The following is a 27788-nucleotide window of genomic DNA, read 5'->3' as shown; positions in this document are numbered from 1 at the left end:
TTGGACAAAACCAGGAAACAACGTTTCACAGAAGCCTTGGTGTTGGGTACTACTTGAGTTATCCTGGGCTCGACCAAGTGCCCAGTCCGGGGGATTGGTGGGCAGTTGCTGATATGGACTTCTTACTTTCAGCACTTCTGGGGCTAACCCATAGGTTCGTGATAGTCTTTAGGCTAAGACTGTTGTGTAGATGTGGGTGCTAACTCACCACCAGATGTGTTTTAAATCAATCTCTTCCTTTCTCTCTCCTTCCTTCCTTCCTTCTCGCTCTCATTTCTTTCTCTCCTTCCTTCCTTTCTCCCTCCCTTCCTCCTTTCCTACCATCCTCCCTTTCTTCCTTTCCTTTCTCTCTCTCTCTCTTTTTTTTTTCCTCTCTGACTTTCTTACAGAGCCCTCAGTGGCTGCCTACCACTCAAAGATTAAACCCCAGAGCCTAGATTCCTTTGTACATTATTATAAATTATTTTGCAAGCTTTTCTAGAAGGCACCCTTTGGTCTAACCAGATCAGTATTTCTCAGCCTTTGTACAAACCTAATTTCACTCTAGAAATTCAGATTCAGTAGGTCTCAGGTGGAGATCAAACACCTACATTTTTTTTTTTTTTCTTTAACATCTCTCAGTATATTATGAAGATCTCCCTGAGGTTGAGAAACTCCCTTGGATTCTACTAAGCTCCTCCTTACTCACCCCTATGATGCCCTTTCCCCCTTTCTTGATAGATGAACTCCTACTTGTCCTTCAAAACTCAACTTACACCACTCTCCTGACTCCTAAGCCAGAGAAAGTTAAATCTTTTCATGCTCAGCAGGTACCATCATTTATTATACACTGAGTTGACTCATCTGCTTCTGGAGGGAAGGGCTGGGCTGGTTTCTGCTGCCCCAGAGCCTAGCACACTGCCTGGCACTTTGTAGCGCTCAATCCTGTAACTCTGAGCAAAAGAATGAATTAATGGAAGCTAGTGGAATGTGTCAGTTCAGACATGCTCCTTCTCTTTGGTCTTTCCTTGATAAACATCAACAGCTGAGAGACAGTCTGCTGAAGTTACCAGCTTATGCAGCATGTAGCTGCTAAAACATTCCCCAGAGCTTAAACCAGTGGTTTTGTGTTTGTTAAATTTGGACTCTCTAAGCCAGGGGTCAGCAGAGTATGGCTGGTAGGAAGAATCTAGCCTGCCGGCTGTTTTTGTATGGTCTGTGCACTAAGAATGACTTTCACATTTTTACATGGCTGAAAACAAAGAAAAGACTATTTCATGACACTTAAAAATTGTATGTTTGAATAAAGTTTTATTGGAACACAGCTCTGCCCATTCACTTTCGTATTGTCTATGGCTGCTTTGGCATCACAATGGCAGAACTCAGTAGCTGCAACAGGGACAATATGGCCCCAGATGCTTGAACTATTGACTCTCTGGCCCTTCACGGAAGTTTGCTGAGCCCAGATCTAAGCGAACTAGCCACAGATTCTTTTCTATTTCATAAATAATTCAGCTTGATTTTTTTCTCCTAGAATCTACCAACACAGGGGTATGGCTTGTCTTATATTAGCATCCTCAGCCTCGCCACTACCATCATTATCTCCATCGCTATATATTCTGAGCTTACCATCGTCATTTTTTTTTTTTTTCCTTTATTGTTGGGTATGAAGAGCCCTAGTGTTGCAGTGGTTAAGAGCTATGGCGGCTAACCAAAAGGTCAGCAGTCTGAATCCACCAGCTGTTCCTTGGATACCCTGTGGGGCAGTTCTACTCTGTTCTATAGGGTCGCTATGAGTTGGAATCAACTTGACAGCAATGGGTTTGGGTTGGGGAGCAAATGGTTAACTCAGTGGGCCTGGGTTGCTCAAACCCTATGTATTCCCAAGAAAGGACTGTCATCAGGACTGGCCCTTGGCCTACTCCTAGGAAAAGAACTTTGGGCCCTTGATATATTCTGACTGATAAGAGTGAGGGTTTTTTGTATGCCCGAGGCCTTGGGCCAGGAGGTGCCAGTTTGACCAGATAGTTTGTGCTAACTCTGTGATGTATGGTCGATGCCTGGTTTTGCTCTGGGGGACTAGAGTCTGAGGAGCTGAGGTCGGTCACACAGGCCTGCATGTCTAAGTGACTGACCCCCAATAAAAAACCCTGGACACTAAGATTTGGGTGAGCTTCCCCAGCGGACAACACTTCCCACATGTTGTTATATACATCATTGTAGGGTGATTAAGTACATCTGCGCAACACTACTACTATCCCTGGGCGGTGCATGTAACCATTTCGTGCCCAGCGGTACATACAGCGACCTTGAACTTTTTCAGCCTTGGGGGTTTATTGGGAAGCTACTGTCCCACTGACAGTGCCTGCTGCCACAAGGCAGGGGTCTCTATGACTGTCTGAAACCGAAACGGGCCCGTGCCGCAAGTTACTGCTTTTATAGGGTATTGTATGAGATATCTGAATTTTCGGTAAGAAAAACAGAAATTGTGAAATGTATGTGCCAGTAGATCCTGGTGGGGACTCGGGGGTATAATTAATGGTACTTTATTTGTCCCACTGAAACACTTGGGGTAAACCAGCGGAAGAGGGCAAGAAAAAAAAAGTCCATACTACCTACCAAAAATTCAGACACACACAATTCAGCATGCTTCCATTAATGGAAACACATGGTATCAACAAAAAATTCAAAACAGAAAATAACTGGGTCACCAAAGGGTTAATATGCTCCACTGCTAACCGAAAGGTTGGCAGTTCGAATCCACCCAGAGGCACCTCGGAAGAAAATCTTGTCAATATACTTCTGAAAAATCAGCCATTGAAAAGCCTATGGAGTACAGTTCTACTCTGACACATGTGGGGCTGGCATGAGGGAATCGACTCTACGGCAACTGGTTATGTTGATGGTAGCCCAGAACTTTCCCTAAAAAATTTATCCAAGTAATGATCTGCCTTCGGTGCCAGATAGTCAAACCTCATCCTTCTCCCTTGGCCTGGAGGTGCGGTTTCTCTCGCAAGGGCCATAGTACCCCCTTGCTCCTGGGACAGTTCTCTCTGAAAGATGGACTTCCCATGCATTGGAAAGGGAAGTTGTTTATTTAGGAAATGCTGTTTTTAATACTTAAGCAATTTCTGATCCTATTTGAAGAACAAAACCTCCACAGGCTCCATCAAAGACAAGCTGTATCCCAGATGAACCCCGGAAACTAAACCAAAAATATCGCCTGAAGTTTTCTCAAAACCAAACAATAGTTTGATTTAACTAGTAAAGAACGTCTGCCTTGAGCATTGTGCTCTTTTAAGAACTATCTGTATGGGATCGAATTGACAACAGCAACTCAAAAGATTAAATAGGAACCTTAGAGGGCAGTGAGTTTATGTTAATGGGGGAACAATTCTGAAAAGGAGGACGAGAATGGTTGCACAGCTTGGAAGAATGTAATCAGTGTCACTGAATTGTACGTGTAGAAATGGTTGAATTGGTGTATATTTTGCTATGTATATTCTCAACAACAAGAAACGAAATAAACCATAAAAATAAATAAGACACTCTATATTCCCTCTGTGGGACACAGAAGGGCGAAGATAAACATTAAGGCCAAATATGGGCAGAGATGGAACGAAATCTGATAAGCCAGATGGGAGGGTGGAGAGGAGAGAAGCAAAGTGAATTGCTACCAAAAGGGGAGGCAAAGGTAAACAGATGTACAAGATAAACCCTTTGAAGTGGAACATTTCCAGCCATAAATCCTTTGCTTGGGGACTTAAATCTGGACTCTGCTGTTCCAGTTCACTGAAGTGCACTGCATTTGAATCGGGCAGATGTGTAAATTATACAAGCATCGCCGAGTCAAAGGTCACTGTGCATGGGAATAGCTCCTTAAAGCCTATCCCTCTGCATATAGTCTAGGCTGGTCCTCTCAACAGCTATTGGAACATATTCCACCCTAGAGCGGCACCTGAATACCTGTTGTTTGAGAAGCATGGGGTGGTGGTGTTGTTAGATGCTGGACTCCATTCCAACTCATAACGACCCCATGTGACAGAGGACAAACGCCCCCTAGGGTTTTCTTGGCTGTAATCTTTACGGAAAAGCCTTGGTGGCACAATCGTGAAAGCACTTGGCCGATAACTGAAAGGTTGGCAGTTTCAACCCACCCAGTGGCTCCTTGGGAGAAAGATGTGGCAGTCTGCTTCTGCAATGATTACAGCCTAGAAAACCCTATGGGGCAGTTCTATTCTGTCCTATAGGGTCGCTATGAGTTGGAATCAACTTGACGGCAATGGTTTTGGGGTTTTTTTTTGGTAACTTTAAGGGAGCAGATAGCCAGGTCTTTCTCCTGCAGAGCCACTGAGTGGCTTCAAAACGCCGACCTTTCAGTTAGCAGCTGAGTGCTTAACCATTGTGCCACCAGGTCTCCTTATGTGGTGGTAGCAGATTAATCGCTCAGGCTGCTAAGGTAGACACCCTTAACAAGGACATGCTTCGTGTTTGGTGTTCCGGCGTGGTCATCTCTTGCCCAATCCGAAGTCTAGGATTGTCATGAATAAATTAAAATGAACCTGTGTCAGGAGATCACAGTTGTCATTGTTTTCTGGACAACCTTGTTTTTTTTTTCGGATGCTATTGTATCCAAATGGCAGGAATGGAATTGGAAAGTGGTTCATCCCAAAGTGTGGCTGAAGTCTGCTTCTGCAATGATTACAGCCTAGAAAACCCTCATACAGCTCATTCTCCTAGCTGTAACAGGCTCAGTGAAGTAGGAGTCGGGGGGAGGAACGACATCTACCTGCTTTTGATCCAATTCTGAGACGCATCTTGGTTCACAGTGGCCAAAACCCACAGAAAACAAACACCTTTGTGTGGGTAATCCAAGGTCAAATACAGCTGCCCTTTCGAGGTAAGCAATCACAGAGTGTTACATCCAATGTCTTCATTTTTAAACTTTCTACTGAAATCCCAATCCACTTTCCAATCACCTAGTCTGGTAACAAGTCATGTGGTCAGTGGTCCCATTCCTACCAACACGGACATAATCAAACGAGGTGACTTCAGTGATCACATTAATCTTTAAGATTTTTATCTTACTGTACAGAATATAAAGGTTCTGGCACACTCATTATCCCATCTGATCCCCCTATGATCCTAGGATGAGCTAGTTTCAAGACTTGACCACCTTTTCAATGTGACTTTTCAGTAAGATGTTCTCTTCTCTTAGTACTTGCCATTTTCTTTCTTTTTTTCTTGAAACAAGAAACATTTATTTTAAGAAAGAGTATCCATTCAGGATCTCTCCCCTTCCCCCTCCAAAAAAATCATAAGAATAGTGTCACCAGGATTGTTGTTCATCGTCCTCTCAAGGCTTTCGAGGAGATTTACTCTGCATCTCTCGACTTTTGACTTTAATTGTCTGGTTCTTGTCAATCAGGGCATAACTGTATCTTAGATTTGCATTGCACTAGAAGATCCTGCCCTTTCGCTAGCCATTGTATATCCTGGAGTAATTTAACTCAATTCCAATTTTCTTTTGCATGCGGGGTGCTCCTCATCCATGGAAGTGAGTTATGTGCGTTCGAGTGGTGCATCTTACGAATCTTGTTAAGCTTTGCCGCCTTATAGCCCCACTGATGGAATATTTAATCACAGAAATGAGTTGGCAGATATGATGTACAGTGTGGATGAGGCTTGTGGCATCTATCTTTACTGGCAATTGAGAAACGGGGGGATTTGCCATTTGTCAGTACCATGCCGACAACTTTGTATAACCTCTGTTATTTATTTTTATGGTTTTAAACTTGTTTATGAAGATTAAAGGTGCTTTAAATCAACTGTTCCGTGGCCTAGATATCATAATTATCTCAAAGAGCAACGACGTTTTTTTTCCTTTTATTAGAAGGCAAGGGAACATCGCACACTGGCTGAGAGATGGTAAGAAGACCCTCTGAGGCCTCTTCAACAGGAAGACTTGGAGAGTCTACTTCTAATTGCACTAAATAATTTCAGGCATGCTACTGGGAGCAGCGATTTTAAGACATTTTACTTCTCTTCAGTGCCCTCAATTGTATTAAAACACTAAGATGGGGTAGACATAGACACTGACCAAAGTCTTTGAGAACTACCCAAGACCCGCCTCAATTTTTTTATCGACTTATCAATCATTTGTCTTGCGAATAAACCCCAAGGAGTCTGAAGATGATTAGACTTAGGATAAATAATCCATGCTGTTTAGTTCTGTAGGAAAACTCCCACCAGTCTTTGGAGAAGATTTACATATATCCATGGGATATGCTGAGTTATGTATATCTGTATCTGGAAGCTGGTTTTGGATAAGCATTTAAAAGAGTTCTACAAGAGAAGAATTCTGACTCAAAAGGGGGGAAAATGGAACAGAATTTCAAATTTCCAATGGAATCCAGAGGTTCTGGAGTCACTGAGGCTGAATGAACACACAGACCTATTGCCCTGAGATACTCTTTAAACCCTAAACTACAGACCAAATCTCTTCCCTGAAGTCTGCCTTGAACCAAACAATTTAGCCTGATTAGTGAAGTGTGTCTGCCTTGAGCGCTGTGCTCTCTCAAAGATTTATCAGTAAGGGATCAAACTGACAATAGCATCTGAAAGGTTAGATGCGAAGCTTTGGGGGCAGTGACTTTATGTTAATGGTGGTGGAATAATTTGGAAAAAGATAATGAGAATGGTTACTCAACCTGAAGAATGGAAGCCATGTCACTGAACTGCCCATGTAGAATTTGTTGAAACCGTGTCTCTTTTGCTGTGAATATTTTCACAAAAGAAAAATAAAATAAAATTCAGAAAAATAGTAAAATACAAGAGTTGCACAGGTATGATTTGATGAGAGTTCAGAAAAAAATCACTGGGCATGAAAAACCTTGCATTAACAACTTGCTAAACACTTCCCCTGAAATGGTGAGTGAGAGAGAGTGCACGTCATAATTTATCAAAGCAAATTACTACTGTTCCGCCAGTAATTAAAGGTCCTCATTAAGAGATGGAACACCTCTCCCCACCCCCACCCTGCATTAGCAATAAAAATGCACTCGGGGCATCAAGAGGTTATATTCGAAAATCAATAACCTGCCATTTTATAATTAAAAGAGAAAATAAATGTTAGGGAAAAGTCCACTAAATTAGGAAAATTACCTTTAGGAGAGATTGAAAATATTGATTTTAATTTACAAAATATGTCAACTTTTCATGCCCTATTCTGAGAGACAATTGGAGGCTGAGTTGTTAATTCTGCATAAGCTTCAGAAAATCGATAATTCTGCTATGGGAATATTATGATATTTGTCATTAACGCAAAGTTTTATATATAGAAATGACTCATAAGTCCAGCTTTCTATCTCTGGCCAAGACAGGGTGGCTTGCTAAATAGCCAAAGCAAATCAATGCCAAAACTTTCACTTCAGCTTAGAGGCACACTCAACATTGCACGTTAAATCCAGACTATTTTTCATAGCTGGGGGAATTCGAAATGCTCCCTAAATTCTTAGTCACGGATATTTAAATGGCTGACATTAGTCATCATACCTGGATATGAAAAAGAATACCTTGCACATCTATATCTTTGCATATATCCATTCCATCCGTGCAGGTGCCCGCAACTTTGTATCTAAGCTTGCTATATTCCACTGTTGGTGTGTTTTCAAGTATTTCCATGGAACTGTGGGGTATTGAATTCACAGCAACATTTCCCCACATTTCTGAATACCATAAACTCTGTCTACCTATATACACACATGGAGGTGGAAAGAGAAAGCATCTGCTTTTGTAAGATAATCCAGAAATCGACAGCAAGAAAACACACATATTCAGATTTCTCAATGAGTACTTACTTTCCCATGCCCCATCTTCTTAGACTTGAGTTTACTGGAGCAGCTACAGAATGGCATAATGAGTTGGTTGTCCAGGCTTCTTTAACAGTCCCCTGACACAACCAGTTAACACAACTGAATGTGGGAGCAATGGTTGTTGTTGGAATAATCCAGATGGATTTATCGTACTTCTCTTCTTTAATCTGACTGGTCAGGGCATGGAGTAATAACATGATCTGCTATCACTGGGTACAGCACATAAGAATTACCGTAATGTTCATAAAAAATACGTAAGTAACATAACTTGATGGCAAAGAACACAGGCTGCATGACTACTGTGGCCTAATTTCAAATCCTGGCCTGCTTCTTCAAAACCAAAACCAAACCCTTTGCTGTTGCATTGACTCTGACTCACAGAGACCTTATAGGGCAGAATAGAATTGCCCATTAGAGTTTCCAAGGCTACATCTTTATGGTAGCAGATTGCCACATCTTTCTCCCAAGGAGCAGCTGGTGGGTTTGAACCACCAACCTTTTAGTTAGCAGCTGAGCACTTTAACCACTGAGCCACCAGGGCTTTTTCTCACCAGCTGTGAAATCACAGGACAGTGATACAGCCTCTTTGCACCTTAGTTTCTTTGTCTAAAAAATTGCCAGTAGGATTAAGTATATTAATTTATGTAAAATGTTTAGAACAGTCCCTGGCCCATAGGAAGTACTGAGTAAATATCAACTGTTAGGATAACTACACTCTCCCCATGGCTCAGTGATGTAACTTTGGAGGCTGGGCCCTGGGTGAATTGGAATGGCTCATCTAACTCTCTAAAAGTTGCAGATCAATATATTCTTGTGTGTATAATAAGTCAGTCTGAAGAGTTTCCGCCATCTTAATGCCCACTTAAACACCCACTGACATGCATGTAGGTTTGAAACACAAGTAAAGGACGTGTTTAGTATTTTCCTGGTTAGTTGAACCAAGGGTGACTAATAACTTTGTCACATGGGACCAGAAAATTGCACTCTCCTTGTCTGTCACAATTCACACATCTATGCCCTCCATTCCTTCTTGCTTCTTGATGATGACCCCATCACTCTGCAGAGGAAGCATGCACAGGGCGTGCACACACACCTACACACGATTAGAGAACCTGCTACCTCCTACCTCCAGCTGCTCTGTTTCACAGGGCAAACACTGAAAACGGGCAGAAGCTGCTGCCTGCCTTTCTTCCTGTGCACTTGGGGGATTGTCATTTCTTTGCAGCTTTGGACAAGGATGTACCCCAGCAACACCTGCCAAGTTCTATATTACCCCAGAACAGACTGTATAGCCTGGCTCCAGAAATGAACTCCCTGCAAATAGACATGAAGAAGCCCTGGTGGCACAGTGGTTAAGCACTCAGATGCTAACCAAAAGGGTCTTCGGTTCAAAGCAACCAGCTGTTCCACGGGAGAAAGATGTGGCAGTCTGCTTCCATAAAGACTGCAGCCTTGGATAAGGTCGCTATGAGTTGACCGACTTGATGGCAAAGGATTTGTTGTTTTTGGTTTAAATACACATGCCAAGAAGTAAAGGACTTTTCCACTCATGAACGAAGGAAAGAGTCTTGGTCTAATGGCTCACTCAGAATTGAACAGAATCAGCTCTTGGTTATTTCTCCCCCTCCCCTGCACAGCAGAGAGGTGGAACATTTACTCATTTATTGTTACTTACTAAACATGTATATGGTGTTGGCTATGCACCAAACACTCTTCTTCTATTAACCCATTAAATTCTAATATGCACCTTATGAGTTTGTTACTATTATCCTGCCCATTTAACTGATGAAGGAATGGAGACACAGAGAGGTTAAGCAACTTTCTAAAAGTCACACAGCTGGTAAGCAGGGGAGCCAGGATTCTGACTTAGGCTGACCAGCAGCAGGGTTCATGCTCCTAACTCTACTATGTTCCCTCTCAGGAGCTAGGTTCTACGGTCTAAGAATGGAAAGCCCTGTAGCTAGTCTTTCTTCCCCCATAAATGTCAACAGAGCTACTCCCAAGTTACAGGATCCCTGGATTTAAACCCAGGCTTCTGGTAAACATACACAAGAAGAACAACTGCACACATTGCCTGCCTACAATGCCCAACTCAGTCATGTTGGGTGAACATTCAGACACCTACCCCGTTTTCCCAAACTTGTAACTTTTTTTCATTCAGGTGTTTATTCTCCTAGAGCAGCTGTCTGAGTTCCCTGTGTGACTTTCTCATCCATGAGGGTTGATGCTTAGTATCAGGAAAATGACAGAAGTAAGAAATCCCAGGATGATGAAGAGGAAAACTTAATCGTCCAAGGATCATTAAGCGAACGGATCTAGACCGACTGGTCATTTATTTCTTCTTATTTAAAAGTAAGGGCCATGTCAAAGAAGAGTTCTCTTCAATATCTGTGTAGAAGACCTACCTCTAGGATTAATTAGATGCAGTCTGTTAAGGAGCCAGGAGACAACAGGAAGAAGGGACAGGCCAAGCTGATCAAATCAGATATGAGTTCTCAGTGTCCAGCCTCCTCCCTCACTCTTCTTGTCTCCTGACCTCCGGTTCTTGGCATGTAAGCCTGCAGAAGTCTCCAGCCTGCCACCTGACCTGCAGATTTTGGATTCGCCAGCCCCTGCAACCCCATGAGCCACTGCTGCCTCTGGGTTAGTCTCCCAAAATTTGATGACCACGTTTTCTAAGAGAATAGATTTCCCAACTGAGCAGAAGTTGGTGGGCAGGAAGAGATGGGGTGAGAGGAGACACACATCCTTGAAGGCAAAGCGGAGAGAGACAGAATTGCCAAGGGAAGCTGACTGATGAGGAAAGAAAAACAACTTAATTCTTTCCAGTTTCCTAAATAGTCTTCCTCTTGGCAATTCCAACCCACTGCCACCCTTTGGGATAATGAAGCCAACTCTCTGATTTGCCACCGAAAGAAAAAAAAAAAAAAGAAAAGAGCCCCCAAATGGAAATGTATGGCTAAAAGACACATTCAGGCATATTGAAGTAAAATGGGGTGGACAGCTCACCATTGGTTCAGTATGCCATTGAAGAAAGCTGGAACGCTTTTTTAAGGCAAAATCAATATGAAATGTCATAAGGGGCCGTGGCTCCATGCCAGTCCCATAATGTAACTCACATGATTTCCGTTTGTTGTTAAAAGGGTTTTCAGCACTCTTGGTTTTGCCCCAAAAAGTCATTAAGCACTTGTTAGGATAGGGGTTCACTCTGTTTGGATTACTTTATGAAACCCATTGTCTGCTAGCAGGCAAAGCACATTTAGAAAAGGCCAAGAAGACATCGTGCAAAGAGAAACTCTTTACCTGCATAGAATTCGGGACTGTAGACGGCACCCACAACTGGATTCAATTTCCAGCCTTAAAAAAAAATATACAAAAAACATTATCATCACACTTGATTCAACAACTTGCATCACTGCAAATTAACTGCGTATCAAATGGGCTTGCATATTTTCCTATTTTAAAATTTAGAGGATATATAGTTTGGGCATGTATAAAATTTTTTTTTACAACTATACATAGGAAAAATGGATTGGTCATTCATGCCCCGCTTTGATTTTCCACTAATACAAGTTAATGGAATGGAAACTACTGTCCAGCTACAGGTGAACCTTTCAAAAATGATGTGGTAATTAATTTTCCCCATATCAATGTTTTCTAGAGCCACTGTGATGATTTCAATTTTTTGTCTTCTTTCAAATATCATTTTTAGATAATCCATCCCATGTCCCTTTGTACTGAGTTCACAAAAATGTGAAAGCTCACATAAACAGAAATCTTTGCACAACACATTCCAACAATTATTGCCATCCTTAATTATGGCCCTGAGATGTTATAGAATGTGGAAGTACTTTCTGAATCCCAAAGGAAATAACATTTTATCCCCTGGAGGTTTAGTGTGGAACACATTTCAGTGCATTCTGGAGTGGAAAAATTCTTAATCAATGCATGATAGCTAAGGTAACTTTCAAATAACCTGTACGTAAGTAAGATTACCGAGACACTCTCACTTTCTAGCCCTTCTAAGTGGAAAGTTTTCTGTAAGACAAATCTTGGCCCTTTAGAAATTAATGCTCAAGAAGAGAACATGCAAGAATATTTGCAAAGTGGGAGCCCACCCACATAACAAATTCATCAGACGTTATTTAGGGGACAACCTCTGAAAAAAGACATTCTGGGGTTTTGCGATCATTGCCTGCTCCCGTTGGTAGGTCTTTATGAAAACATCCATTATAGAATCCTGAAAGACACAGGAGGGCAGGTGTGGAAAACCTTGTTATCTGGGTAGAAGGTTAAGCACCGGAGAGCCTTTACTAACTGCTCCTGAGAGGAGACAATGGTGAAAGCCTGAAGGTGAGGGAGGGTATTTCTGACAAGAACTCAGCTCTTCTCAGAAAGGAGAGGTGTGATATCCTGTCTGATTTAAGGGACATGTCTGTAAGAACAGCTGAGAGGTGACTACAATCTATTGATCCGTTAAGGAAGGCAGAGGCTCAATATCTCAATAAACTGGCCCCTGGACTGAATTAAGAACTTTCTAGAAATTTCCAAGAATGTTCTAGAACTTTCTAAGAACTTTCTAAGAATGTTTTGTTTCTAAGAACTTTCAGTTCCAACTTGAAGAAGCTGACTTGTTTAAGCCCCAAGGATGACCTTAGAATAAGATTTTTCAAAGTGCTATCCACTGATCATTTGAGGGGCTTGTTAATGGGAAACTTCCAGGCTATACCTTATACCTAAACTTAAGCACATTATATTCTGAGACCTATTGCCCCAGTAAGGAGCCCTGGTGGAATAGTGGCTACAGTGCTTGGCTGCTAACCGAAAGGTTGGCAGTTCAACTACACCAGCTGCTCTGCGGGAAAAAGACGTGGCAGTCTGCTTCCAAGGATTAGAGACTTGAAACCCTGTGGGCAGTTCTACTCTGTCCTATAGGGTCACTATGAGTTGGAATCCAGTCAACAGGTTTTTTTTTTTTTTCTTTTTCTTTTTTTAACTTATTGCCCCAGTGGCTCCTGAAATTTGATACCTACAAATGCCTTTCTTATATTTACCATATCTTGTCTTACCTGAATTTTTATACTGATATTAAAATAAAAATTACCCTGGCTATTTCAAAATATGTGTTTTATGAATGTAGAAAATGACTTCAATTTGACCTACTGAAAATTTATTGCTTCCTGAAAAAGTAAACACCCAGCTCCTAGAGACATGGTAACTAATGTACACATTTCAACCGTTTGTGGTCTAAGAGAAAACAGCAACCAGTTGAAAATAAAGCTGCAGGGTCATCTGGACATACTTAATCACCTCTGTCTTTCTAGTCCTTCTCACAGAAAACTAGTTTACGACAGAAATCTGTATGGAGTTGCATGAAATGAATAACTAAGGTATTAAGTCATTACTCCTCTTCTTTCTCCCCTATTCCCCATCTTACACCCTGCTTACGTCCCAACCTTTTATTGGTGGTGGAGAGTGGAGTCTTCCTTACACTATTCAAGTCAGGTTTTGTATCTTGTATACCTCTTTATCGTTGTTGTTGTTTGGTGCTGGCAAGTCCATTTTCGACTCATAGTGACCCCACGTGCAAAGTAGAACTGCCCTATAACGTTTCCGAGCTGTGATATTTACAGAAGATCACCAGGTCTTTCTCCTTCGGAGCTGTTGGATGGGTTCAAACCACCAACCTTTCGGTTAGCAGCTGAGTGTTTAACCACTGCGCTACCAGGGGTCCCTATACAACCTATCGAAACTCATGACGATTGAGTCAATTAGCTCCCTTAAATAACTCCTTTTACATATAAACTGGGCCACGCCATTCACTGAATATGGACCTATTGATTAATTTTGATGGCGCTCTCAAAGATAGTAAGTAATGCCAGTGGCCTTTCACTTCCTCAAAGAAACAGATTTCTGAAAGATTTGAAAGGCTACCTAGAACATAATACTTTCCTCACACGTCTTCATCATTTCCTTGGGCCAAGAAATCTATCTATCTATCCAGCTATCTATTTACCAAGTCTACCCACAGAAAGGAGCCCTGGTGGTACAACGGTTACATGCCCTGGGGTTCAGACCCACCCAGTGGCTCTGAGGGAGAAAGACCTGGCGATCTGCTCCTGTAAAGATCACGGCCTAAGAAACCCAATAGGGCAGTTCCACCTGTCACATGGGGTCACTGTGAGTTAAAAATCAACCTGATGGCACCTCACAACAACAACATCCATTGAAAAGCTTCATTTAATATAAAAATAATAGAAATTAAATGATACTCTGTCTCATTAGGGAGATCCGTGCCATTTCATGTCAGCACATATTCATTGAGAGAGGTAATTGATAATGTCTTCTCTATAAGAAATCAACGGGGACTTTGTGAGCAGCAAAATGAAATGAGACTCTTTAGATTGTCATGGGAACACCAGTGTAGGTTATCACCCTTCTTCCCATCACTGGTCCTTTCTCCCAAGAAAGGCTGCCTCTCTCCCACTGTAGGGAAAACAAAAGGCCTTTCTGAACCATGAGACAGGCATGAAAACCCAACCTCGAATCTCCCTCCATACCCAAAACCTATCCCTCACCAAGTCTTCCATCCTTCAGCAAATGGTATCCCCAACCATTTGGCTGGATGCAAAATTCTGAGATGCTCAGTGCAAAATTCTTGATCAATAATTCCTTGATTCTTCGCTTGCCCTCTTACCCACGTGTACTCCATTAGAAAGTACTATCGGCTAAACTTTGAAAGATGTTACCACTCTCTCTGTGCCCTTCCCTCTCTGTTTCCACCATGCCTGGCCAAGACACTACCATCTCTTAGGTGGATGAGTCCTCCAGCAAGGACCCTCACCACCTCTGCTCACTCCTTCTTCCTCCTTCCCACCTCTACCCATTCTACACAAAATGGCTGAAGCAATTTTTGAAAAGTAACTCAGATATGTCATTCTGCTACTCAGAATTTTCTTTTCAATAGCTTCCTGCTGAACTTAGAATAAACACAAATCCCTTAGCTTGGCCTACAAAGCCCACATGATCTAACCACTGCCCACCTCCTGTTCTCCTTTTCTATCGGTCTGCCCCTTCTCTCCAAGCTACAATGACACTGGCCTTTTTACAAAACCACCAAGCCCATTCTAGATCCAGGGCTTTTCGTGCCTACTGCTGCCTCTGCTTAGAGAACTCTCCCCAGCTCTTCACAAAGGTCGCTTGATGTTATTCAAGTCTCTAACGTCTCCCCAGAGCAAGCTCCTTGATGTCATTTTCCCCTGCCTCTCAAGTTCCTCTCAGATTCATGTCCCAGTTCCATACAGCTATTAGCACGGCCTGGGATTATCTTCTTTCTTTCTTAGCTTGTTGCTGTTTTTTATAACCAAACTTTCTCATTAAAGTAAATGGTCAAACGAGAAGGACTGTTGTCTGCCATGAATTCCTAGCACCTAAAACTACGTTGGGGGCAGTGGTAGAATTCTCGCCTTCCATCCGGGAGACCCAGGTTCCATTCCCAGCCAACGCACCTCATGCACAGCCACCACCCATCTGTCATTGGAGGCTTGCGTGTTACTATGATGCTGAACAGGTTTCAGCAAAGCTCCAGACTAAGATGGGCTAGAAAGAAAGGCCTGGTGATCTACTTCTGAAAATCAGCCAGGGAAAACCCTGCGGATCACAACGATCCAATCTCATTGTGCAAGGGGTCATCATGAGCTGGGGGCCAACTCCATGGCAGGTACCAACAACAGCAACAAAACTGGGCTGGGCAAATAGCAGGTGATCCATGAACATTTACTTGGTTTTCAGTCTAAAGGAAGTGAAGGAACATAGAGCTTTTTCTAATGGGCTCATTTCCCTTCGTGTAGAACTCTGTCTGCTTCCAACCTCGAGAGACCTCTTTCCTGATACAAATCTAACGAAGAAGGACTCCCTCCTCCCGCTCAGGGGGACTGTCTCCAAGAGAAGGCCATAAGAATCCGGCCCTTGAAAGTCACCCCTGCTCAGACTTACAGAGCTCAAGCAGCCTTATGCAAATGCATGCAAATCACACGCAAACGTCCCCCTAGTCCCCACAACTCCTTCGAGTACCCGGAAGAGACCCCTGGGACCACCCAGCTGGAAACATGATTCCATATCATCAGAAAGACCGACAAAACGATCCCAGTTTTAATTTCCCAGGCCGTTTGCCTATGTCCCCAGGCCTTAGGAATTCAGAGATTTTGATCAAGGACATTAAACCGAACAATGAGGCTTATAACAAAAGGCGAAAGGCTGAGAAAGCACCCCTGTTCCCGGCCTCCCAGGCCCCCGTACTACAAGGCAATGGAGTTGGTCTTGCTCTACATCAGACATGGGAGTGGCTTGGCGAGACCTCTGTGCCTGCATCCAGCGCAGCACTCTCCTCCCTAAATTTAGCCGCTCAAAGATCACCAGCAAGGCCAACATCAGAAAAACTCTGGCTGAGATCCTCAGTGTTAACCACCGCAGCAGTACGGGGTGCTGAAAGGACAGGTCTGAATGCGCACGCAAAAAATCACCACTTGCCTTCTTTCGGTTTTGTGGGGTTGGAGATCAAAGAAACACATTTTAGAAAGTACCCTTCAAGACACTACCCAAAAACCCCACTGCTGTCAAGTCGATGCCAACTCATAGCTACCCCATAGGGTTTCCAAGGCTGTCAGTCTCTGCGGAAGCAGATTGCCACGTCTTTCTCCAGCGGAGCTGCTGGTGGTTTCGAACCACCGACCTTTCGGTTAGCTGTCAATTGCTTTAACCACTGAGACGCTACAGGGGTCTCAAAATCCACATACAGCTGGCTTCTAGAAACATGTACGGTATTAAGGACTGGTAACTGAAATGGTGCAGGAAGCATCGCCCAAACTAAACAGACGCTGTCCCTTGTCCACGGACATGTTTCCTTTGATTCATTCGGTAATTTTTTTTTAACAGCATGCATCAGTTGCCCGCATTTTGAATTCATTTAAATTCTAGGATTTCTGGTTCTCTTAAAACATTGGTAGAACTGGCAACTTTAGAATAAGGCTTCCCCAGGCACCAAGTTACTGAAGGTGACCACGGGCTGGTCCCGTGTAAGAGTGCTCTGCAGTTAGACACAGTCACCACTGCTCCCTGTTGGGTGCCTTCCATGGAGCCCAATATCGGCAGCCTTTTACTGTTACCCTTGTGCTGTTTTTCTCCCAGTAAAGAAATATTTCGCCTTATCCAGTATAAAAATGAAAGATAGTCCGAGAAGGCTGTGAGTTTCTCAGACCTTCTCTACTTGCTCCTTTATTTTATCTGTCTGGCCTCTCTCAGAATTTAAATATTTGAACTTTAAACTAGTACGTGCAGCAGGAAATTCAATTTACCATCTACAGCGTAAAAAGGAACAGTGTGACTACTTAATTTTGAGATCAAGGTGTAATTAACTAGCTACTAGTTACCAGTTGCTGTCACAGCAATCCCGACCCATGGTGACCCCATGTGTGTCAGCATTCAAACTGTGCTCCACGGGGTTCTCAATAGCTGATTTTTTGGAAGTAGATTGCCAGGCCTTTCTTCCAAGGAACGTCTGGGTGGACTCAAAACTCTAACTTTTCGGTTAGCAGCCAAGAACATTAACCATTTGCACCATCCAGGTACTCCCACTTAAATAATATTGCAGTACTAGTAAGGAGCCCCGGTAATGCAATGATTAAGAGCTCGATCGACTGCTACCTGAAAGGTTGGTGGTTTGAACCCACCCAGGGGCTCTGTGGGAGATAGACTTGGTGATCTTCTTCTGTAAAGATTACGGCAGTTCTCCTCTGTCACGGGGGTCATCATGAGTTGAAATTGACTTGACGGCACCCAACAACAGCAACAACGTTAACACAGTAATTTTTCCGTTGGCTTTGTGTTGAGTGTCTTATTTCCCAGAACTGTCACAAATATCCCATGGAGGAGGTTTTACTAGATCTACAGTTCCCATCTGAGAGGTGTCCCTGGGTGGTGCAAACACTTAACACGTTTGGGTGCTAACCCAAAGGTTGGAGGTTTGAGTCCATCCAGAGATGCCTCAAAAGAAAGGCCTGGCGATCTACTTCCAAAAAATCAGCTACTGAAAACGCCATGGAGCACAGTTCTACTCTGACCCACGTGGGGTTGCCACGAGTCGAAGCTGACTTGACAGCAACAGTTTTTTCCTGCACTTGAGAACACTATCGTGTAGAGAGTTTAAGCAACTTGACTGCAGTTAAACAGCCCGTGAACAGCAGAGCTGGTATTAAAACCAAGGTCTACTCCCCTCGGCAGTCTTAGAATTTTTCCTTCAGCGTCTATCCTTCCTAAGATCTCTAAGAAAGTAGAAGACCCAGACCGAAACACCCATGCTTCCCCAACACCCAAGAAATCTCTGAAGAGCTGACTCTCGGCTCATTTTGCAAAGCAAACATTTGCCATCTAATGAGCCCAGTAAACTCCAATGCTTCTGTGAGAATAGATGCACTTGGTAAAAAATCAGCAGTGGATAAATAGCCCAATTCTCTCTTTGAGTAGATTTCCGATAGGTCCCTGGGTGGCACAAATGGTTTGCGCTCAGCTGCTAACTGAAAGGTTGGCAGTTCAAACCAACCCAGTGGCACCACGGAAGAAAGGCCTGGCAATCTGCTTCTGTGAAGATTACAGCCAAGAAAACCCTCTGGAGCTCAGCTCTACTCTGTAACACATGGAGTCCCCACAAGTTGGAACAGATTTGAAGGCAATGGGTTGGTTTGGGTTGAAGCTTCCTGATGGGTAGAGTTTCCAGATCCGCATATCTCACCCTGCAATCTTCTCTTATAACCAAGTACAAGCATCCTGGGATTCCTTCATGATGTTATAAACCACGGTCATCTATAGCAGAGCCTCCTAGACAGGTATCCCACTGCATTTAGAGCCCAGTCTTACTCATCACTGTAACCTCTGAAACTGCTAAAAATTTTATCGGAGATTTGATTGAAGGAATGCAGGTATGTGATGCTGCCATTGACAGTCAGAGTTTACCATTTGAAGATGACCTCAAAATTGGATGACTCAAGTAATTTATAATTTTGATGAAGCGTGAATTCCATGGTTTGTAAGAAAGAATTAGGTAGTTCATGAGTCAATCTCACTCACCGCTTACATTTTTCATTTCAATAGGACTTTACTGGTCTGACTTACCCTCTTAATATAACTACTCTTTTTTTTTCTTTTTGGTGAATCTGTCTTTTTGTGTGTGTTAGATGAAAGTTTGAAGAACAAATTAGTGTCTCATTAAACAACTAATACACGTATCATTTTGTGACATCGGTTGCCAACCCCATGGCATGTCAACACTGTCCCTTCTCGACCTTGGGTTCCTCATTACCAGCTTTCCTGTCCCCTCCTGCCTTCTAGTCCTTGCCCCTGGGCTTGTGTGCCCATTTAGTCTTGTATTCATGGTTGAGCTATGTTTATTATTGTTTGTTTTATGGGCCTGTTTAATCTTTGGCTGAAGGGTGAACCTCAGGAGTGACTTCAGGACTGAGCTAATCGGGTGTCCAGAGGCCATATTCTTGGGGTTTCTCCAGTCTCTGTCAGACCAGTAAATTTGGTCTTTTTTTGTGTGTGTGTGTGTGAATTGGAATTTGTTCTACATTTTTCTCCAGCTCTGTTCAGGGCCCTCTATTGTGATCCCTGTCAGAGCAGTCGATGGTGCTCGCCCGGCACCATCTAGTTGTGCTGAACTCAGGCTGGTGGAGGCCACGGTAGTTGTGGTCCATTAGCCCTTTGGACTAATCTTTCCCTTGTGTCTTTGGTTTTCTTCATTCTCCCTTGCTCCAGATGGGGCGGGACGGGTGGAGTATCTTAGATGGCCGCTCACAGGCTTTTAAGACCCCAGACGCTACTCACCAAAGATGCAGAACATTTTCTTTATAAACTGTGTTATGCCAATTAAGCTAGATATCCCCTGAGATGATGAATATAACCACTCTTGGTAAGGACCTGAGAGGGCCCTGTGTCTTTTTACTTAATTATATTGTACTGCAGTCGAAGGAAAAAGTTGATGGGTTTTGTATTGTGCCAAAAAATCCCGCAGGTCTAGTTTGCAGTCCCTTGACATGACATTGATCAATAACTCTTTCTTTACAATAAACACGCACGCACATACCTTAAGGAATAATATTTGGCTTCCCTTGCTTAATTTCCTCACCCAGATACCACGCATATGCACTTAAACAACTGCATGCAAGCACACACGTGCACACGCACACGCAAAAAGAAACCATATTCCTGGAAATATCTCAGTGCTCAAAGATGACAGGTGAAGAGCAGTATTGACACACGCGCGCGCACACACACGCACGCGCGCGCACACACGCACACACACACACACACGCATGTATTGCTGCTACTTTACTTTCAAAGAAAATGCCCAGTAGTCAGGGTGATGTCTTCACATATACACTCTGGCAAGTTGCAGAGTTATTATTTTTACCAAAGTTGGGAGGCTTCATGACACGTAAACTAGAGGTTTGCTTCATCTCGGCAATGGGCATTCAGAGTCAGGTGTCAACATTGTCTATGTCATTTAAGGGTATGTTTTAGGTTGTGGGGCTGGGGAAAGGGTCAGTAGAATAAATAATTCTTCTGGTCTTTCAACTTAGAGCCCTAGTATTTTGGGGGCATATCTCTGTTTAACAGTGACCCTTTTAAAAACAAAATGACATTTTCCAATTGGTAGCCACTAGCAAAAGAAAAACGCAAAACAAAACAAAACAAAAATGCTAATAGCATTGTTTGTAACAAAACAAAACAAAACAAACAAGCACATAATTTAAATATCAATCAGTAGCAAAGGTCTGAATAAACCCATATATCCATTTTATGGAATTTTCATGTAACCACTAAAATAATGCACTTGATCAGTAAGCATTAACATGGAAAGATCTCTACACTGATTTACAGAAGTCAAGAAATCAAAGGCATGTATACAATGATAGCACTTTTATAAAAAATCCTGTGCCCCAAGGCCTCCACCGGACTGAGTCCAGTACAGCTAGATGGTGCCCGGCTACCACCACTAACTGCTCTGACGAGGATCACAACAGAGGGTTCTGGACAGAGCTGGAGAAGGATGTAGAACATAATTCTAACTCACAAAAAAAAAAAAAAAAAGACCAGATTTACTGGCCTAAAGGAGACTGGAGAAACCCCAAGAGTATGGCCCCCAGACACCCTTTTAGCTCAGTGGTGACGTTATCTCTGAGATTCACCGTTCAGCCTGCGAGTGGACAGCCCCCTAAAACCAAATGGGACTAATGAGGTACAGTAGTCCAGTGACAGGGGCCAGAAGGCAGAAGGGGACAAGGAAGCTGGGGATAGGGAACCCAAGGTTGAGTAAGGATATTGTTGATGTGTTGTGAGATTGTTAACCATTGTCATAGGGCAACATGTGTAGTAACTGTTAAATGAGAAACTATTTTGTTCTGTAAGCCTTCATCATAAGTGAGAATAGCAGCACAATGGAAGAGCGTAGTCAATGTCACTGAACTGTGCATGTAGAAATTTTTGAAATGGTGTATCTTTGGCTATGTGTATTTTCACCAAAAAAAAAAGGTTGAGAAGTTAGAGGGTTGACATGTTGTGGGGCTGTTAACCAATGTCATAAAACAATATGTGTACTACTGTTTCATGAGAAACTGTTTGTTCTGTAAGCCTTCACCTGAACTACAATAAAAAAAGAAAAAAAGCCTATGCCCAATGCTTTGAATACTATACTATGCATTGTACTACACATACAATGTAAAATAAATATAAAATGCAAAATAAAAGTATATACAACAATCTATAACAGTGACTTCCTCTGACAAAGCAGGCAGAGAACAAGGTTGGGGGAGAGGTGTTATCCAGAATATATTTCAACCATATCGTTACTATCTCTTTCTTTCTGTCTTTATTCTTTTTTTCAGTGAGACTGTACTTCTATATCTCCAGTGTAACTACAACTTCGAAAATGGAAAATTCCATATATTTTAATCTCATGACAGTAGTAGAATGATATTATTTTCAAAAACAAAGAAAAACATCTCTTCCAGTCTCACATCTCAATTCAACCATTAGCATTTTGGTGTAATTCCTACTACTGTTGACTGAAATCATACTATGCATATACATATAATTTTTTGATTTTAAAATTTTTCATTCATTATGAGGTCCCTCATAGTCTTCATCATCTTGCTCACTTTAATGGATGTAATATTCCACTGAGCAGAATATTTATACTTTAATTTAATTAATATATAATAAAGTGCATAATTTATATTTTAATTTTATAAATATAATTTTAATTTATACTTTATATAATAATGTATTACTACATACTTTTTACTTAATTAATTACGTTTTTTCTAATTTTTTAATACAATGAAGTAATTCAGTAGGTGAGAAACATCTCAGAAGATTTTTTTGTCTATATCTTAAAAAGAGGGTCATTAAAAATGTTTGAACGTTTTTAATGACTCTCCACGTATATGTTTTTAGGAGAAGTTCTGCCACCTCGTCTTGGGTGGTAAGGGCAGGAACGCATTGTCCTGAAGGTGTATGCAATACACAGCAACACATTCATGTGGCCCAAAATGGCATTTTGTTACTCATCCAACCAACCAACCCATTGTCATCAAGTCAATTCCAACTCATAGTGACCCTGTAGAATGCAGAAGAACTGCCCCCGTAGGGTTTCCAAGGCTGTAAATATATACAGAAGCAGACTGCCACATTTTTATCCCATGGAGTGGCTGGTAAGTTCGAACTGCAGACCTTTTGGTTGGCAGCCGAGCACTTTAACCACTGTGCCACCAGAGCTCCTTTCCTGTGTGACCGAGAGAGCAGCAAATAACTCACTCCCACGTTCTGCTCTTCCCGAAGAACTGGATCAGGAGGCACCCTCCAAGCCATTTCAAAATTCTAACGGCTTCTGAGCAGAGGCAAAGCCAGAACCAAATTCTGTGGTCCCACCTCCAGGCAGGGTTAGTGATCAAGGCAGAGGAAGTGGGGAAGAAAGAGACAAACAAAAACTTGTATATTGCCCCCACCCCCGCCTTGCTCAACTTACCACTATTGTTGTTGTGTCTTCTGAGTCAATTCTAACTCACAGCAACCCTGCAGGACAGAGTAGAACTGCCCCACAGGGTTTCTCAGGCTGTTATCTACATGGGTCTTTCCTCCTGCAGAGCCGCTGGTATGTTCATACCGCCAACCTTTTAATTAGCAGCGAGCGCTTAACCATTGTGCCACTAGGGTTCCTTTTCAACTTACCATAGCGACAACAAATTAAATAACTTACCTACTTCCCAAAGAATTTCTGTATCCCAACCCCAAATAGGAGTTATTCTGCAGAGATGGGAAGAAGGGCACGCAAACTTAACCTGAAAACTACATTTGCCTTTGTCGTAAAAGATCAGTTTACGTATTTAGGCGGTTCACTGTAGCAGATCAGCAGGAAGGAGCTAGTGGCCATGGGGAAGCTCATTGAAACAGATTCTCTACTAAATCACAAAACAGGTTCAGAGTTGGAGAGGCCTCCTCTACAAGGCCAGTGTCTACTTACCATTTGTGTAAGGGTTGACGGTCTTTTTATTTGTCATTACACGTGCTGTGGCATTGTTTACCTACGTACATAGAAAACTCAAATGAGCACACATCCCAGGGCCAGCCCACAATACAATTAGTTGCATGCATTATGACTGTGATTACTTACTTAAAAAAAAAACAAAAAACTAAAAATGCATTTTAATTTATAAAAGGCAGAAGGTGCATAACAAAAATCATACATTTTTATAATTACATTTACTTCATAACCATTTAAACTTACAAATCATTTCAATAAAGCAATGTCATATCATTTAAACGTTTAATAAAGAGACAGGAAAAGCAAATTAAAAGATACTGCATAGTTGAAGATTTAAAAAGCATGCATGTACTCCATGGGAACACAGAAACAATAAATATTTTTTTTTTTTTTTTTACAGAAAATAAAGTTCATATGAAGGAGCATGCAGTGGAGCAGAGGAGGGAGGAGACAAGGTACAGGGGGGACGTAAAAGTCAGAAAAAGGGACAAACAAGTTTTAGCCGTGTGCAACACTTTAGAAGGGAGGAACCATCGGGGAAGCAACATCTAGCATTCAACGCTTGGAACAGGAGCCTTTGACATCGCAAGAATTAACAAATCATTCAAGCTTTAAAGTCACAGCTAACGAAAGGATAGAAGAGAGGGTGCATTGTTTAACACAATATGGAGTTAACAATCTGAGTAAGATGTGCACCGGTCAAATCTCGTCCACTCAGTGCCTCTCAGGCTAGCTTAGAACGTACACTCAATTACAGGCGTACCAATATCCAAAAAAATAGAGCATCAAGAAAACTTAATACGACAAGTCAAAAAAATTCACGTGGTAGATATATATATGTATAGAGATATATCAGCACTAAATACGTGAAACGGCAGATGGACTTTTCACCACTTACCATTCACCACCATCGCCAGCATGGGTTTGTATACAGTTACCATGGTTACTGAGAGTTTGGTGAGGGGCCTAAGCGTTACCGCCGAAGGGGGAAAATGAAAGGCAAAATATGCAACATCTTACTCCAAAGACTAAAGCATTTTTAACTGGTTTTTTTTTTTTTTTTTTTTTTTTAAGTTTTAACAAATACGACCCTGTGGCAAGGTTGAGGGAGATCCTGTGGTAGAGCTGATTCTGAGTATTGGCATTTTGGTATTTATTTATTTTTGATGACGAGGGACCAGATATCGAACAGGAAATCCTGTTTGGTTCTTCACTTTGTTATCAAAAGAATAAAATGATTCAAACTGGCTTCTTAAAAAAAAAAAAAAAAAAAAGAAAGGTTTAATAACAAAGGCCTCCCATTTTTTTAAAAAAAAAAAAACTTTCTTTTTTCTTTCAAAAGCTATTTGTCTCATAATTTGGTTTAATTTGCAAACCACTATGGATCCCTCGTCAACCCTGCAGTGGAAATAAAAATTAAAAATAAAACGAAACATAAAAACCAAAACCCAACAAACCAACCAAAAAAACTCCTCTGTATTTGGTTTCGTGTGTGTAACGCTGACTCTATTGTCAGGAACCTACTGCACCCATTGGTTACAAAAGACGGAAAGAAAATAAAACGACTTTCCGATGAACCTTTCTCGTGTCTCACTTTTGCCATCCACCTCTCAGCAGTCATAAGAGTAACATAAAGTAAAATTAAAAAAAAAAAAAAAAAGTAAGGCCAGTTCTCCTTTTTATATCTAAGTATATCTATATAAACAATGAGAAGGGAATAGGGTCACATACAAGACACCGGTGACACATCTGAAACAGCGAATGAGCGTGAAGCAGACATTTATAAAAAAGATGAAAAGGAAAATATTTTGAACATGCACCTCGATTTTACGGCCCTCAACCACCGTGCCGTGTAATTTCTCCCTCGCCCTGTCCGCATCGGCACTACTTTCGAAAGTTACGAAACCAAATCCCTGCATGCAGGAGGGAGAAGGGAAAACAACATGCAGATTAATATTTCAATCCACGACCACTTTGTAACGTTCTCTCGCTTTAATTTCTACTTCTTGTCCTGGCTTCAGTTCTGTAACATGCAAATTAGAGAAATTATAAGAGTACTAAGATGTGCAATCAGTAAGCAATAAATGTGAACAAGGTTTTTCTTGTTTCTTTTTTTCTGTTTTACTGTCACCAGTTAGCTGTAAGCCCTAAAGAATTCAAAGAAGGATACTAAAAATACCTTTCTAAATGTCACTACAGAAGAACATAAATCTAACAAAAAGAAAATGAGATCAAAATAAATTTACAGTGTCTTCACAGAGAATAAAATGAAATAACAAGGAGGAGGGGAGAGGGAACCACTTTCTCGACATGCAAATTAAAAATAAAGTAAAAGAAAATAAACGTGTGCACAGAACTCACAAATGAATGCCAAAATCCTCTAACATTTCCTACAGAGACATGCCGTGTGGTTTTAAGAACATTTCTTCTTCATGCAATTTTAGGGTTATTCAAATTGGTCAATTCTACAGCCTTTACTTCTCAAAAACAAAAATCAAAAGCCTAAAAAAAGGAAAGACCTTTTTTTTCAATAATACATCTTAAATTCTCTGATCTAATAAACAAACAAAAAAGAATCACATGAAATGAATAGAAATAAACTCCAATTGATTAATAATGCAAACAGTTCAAGTAACGTTTCTGTGTGAATTATCCCCCGGCCCCCGGTAACATACATGCCTCTGAATTCGTAAACTTTTGGTGCTGTCTTATCAACCAAAAAGGGAAATGTGTATACAGATTGTAAAGTTCTAAGACATTATGTTGGTATTCATATTGACAGGTAGAAAAATAAAGTGGCTCTGTTAGGAGAATGTTACTGAGAATAACACTCGAAGCACTTTCTCTTTTACTAATAGATGATGTACCCTTTCTTTGCTTCACCACTGCAACATTTTGCTTTTAATATTTCAGCCTCACAAAAGCCCCACTAAACCTCATATTGTCAAAATCCATCTTTTTCTTCACTGACATTGTTCCTAAGAAGAGTACAGAAAATACGACACATTATTTTTAAAACCCCTAAAAATATTTGTACATCTTGTTCAGCAATATACACCAACCTTTGGAACAATTCCAGTGTAAATTTGCCCAGCTCCTTCTGGTTTTCACAGTGTAAACGAGGTGAAATAGTGCAATTTTGGGGACCCCTGCTTCCGGTTGGGTAAACCTTACGTAAAGGTAATTATTGGCTTTCAATTCAGGTTAGTTGGGGCAGGATGCTAGTTCTACTAGTAAAACAAACAGTAATTACAAATAACCCACAATCATAACCCACTGATGTTCATTCCCAATCTCTCACCAGGTTGCTTTTGTAACCTCCAAAATGAATAATGTTTTGGGAGATATCACCCAACGATCTGGGGAAGTGAGAACTTCACAGTAGTGAAAATGGACCCATCCACTGAGGACACAGTGGGTGTATTCAAACTAGAATGGGTGATCATTTAACAGGATTCTATACAGAACAATTAAGTTTCTTTACTTTGAAGGATTAGACTGAATTACTTTATAAAATCAGATCAGTAGTGACAATCTGTGATTAGAATGAGGCCTGCATCACTTCATTAATACTAGGCTACATACCCCATTACGGAAGGGTTCGACTTAATCTTGAAAATCACCATACGCCCATTTTAAAATCAAACCAGGTGCCTTGGAGTTGATCTTAACTCATAGCAATCCCGTGTGTGTCAGAGCAGAACTGTGCTCCGCAGGGTTTTCAATGGCTGATTTCTTAGAAGCAGATCACCAGTCCTTTCTTCTGAGGCACCTTGGGGTGAACTTGAACTTACAACCTTTTGGTTAGCAGCTGAGCATGTTAACCATTTGCACCATCCAGAGACCCCCATATTAGGTACTCAAAATACTTACTCCCTGAATAGTTTTGAAATAACAGCTCTTCAATGGGCAGAAGACAGAATTTCGGAGCTTTGTTTTATTTGATGGCTCTAATTCTTGGCCAGTGGGTCCCAAGCTTAGTTGCATGTGAGAAGGAACTGTGTAGCATATCAAACACTTAGATTCTTGGGCCCTGTCCCAGGTTTACTGAATCAGAATCCGAGCGTGGAGCTCAGAAATCTATTTGCTTGCAAACCTGCTGGTGTGGCCCAGCGATTGTATTTCCATGGTCTCTCATATCACTGTTGTTAGTAAGTGCCAGTGAGTTGATTCTGACTCATAGCAACCCTGTGTACAACAGAATCAAACACTGCCTGGTCCTGCTCCATCCTCACAATGGTTGCTATGTTTGAGCCCACTGTTGCTGCCACTGTGTCAATCCTTCTCGTTGAGGATCTTCCTCTTTTTTGCTAACCCTCTACTTTACCAAGCATGATGTC

General features: G+C 41.7%; 1 protein-coding gene across 7 annotated transcripts in view; it reads right to left on the bottom strand.

The window, feature by feature from the left end:
• Nucleotides 1-27788, bottom strand: part of RBFOX1 (RNA binding fox-1 homolog 1) — a 1254735-nt gene that overhangs the window by 110378 nt on the left and 1116569 nt on the right. For 6 of the 7 annotated variants that reach the window (XM_004373237.1, XM_004373236.1, XM_004373238.1 and 3 more), the window contains exons 5-7: nucleotides 25269-25361; nucleotides 23428-23488; nucleotides 11157-11210 (exon numbers count right to left, since the gene is read on the bottom strand). In XM_004373237.1, coding sequence (XP_004373294.1) covers nucleotides 11157-11210; nucleotides 23428-23488; nucleotides 25269-25361 — 208 coding nt within the window. The remainder of the gene's footprint in view (nucleotides 1-11156; nucleotides 11211-23427; nucleotides 23489-25268; nucleotides 25362-27788) is intronic. The other variant, XM_012554607.1, reaches the window with a different exon arrangement.

Source organism: Trichechus manatus, unplaced genomic scaffold, assembly GCF_000243295.1.
Source record: "Trichechus manatus latirostris isolate Lorelei unplaced genomic scaffold, TriManLat1.0 scaffold00024, whole genome shotgun sequence".
In the NCBI taxonomy this organism is placed as follows: Eukaryota; Metazoa; Chordata; class Mammalia; order Sirenia; family Trichechidae; genus Trichechus; species Trichechus manatus.
This window is presented reverse-complemented; position numbering and strand designations above follow the sequence as displayed.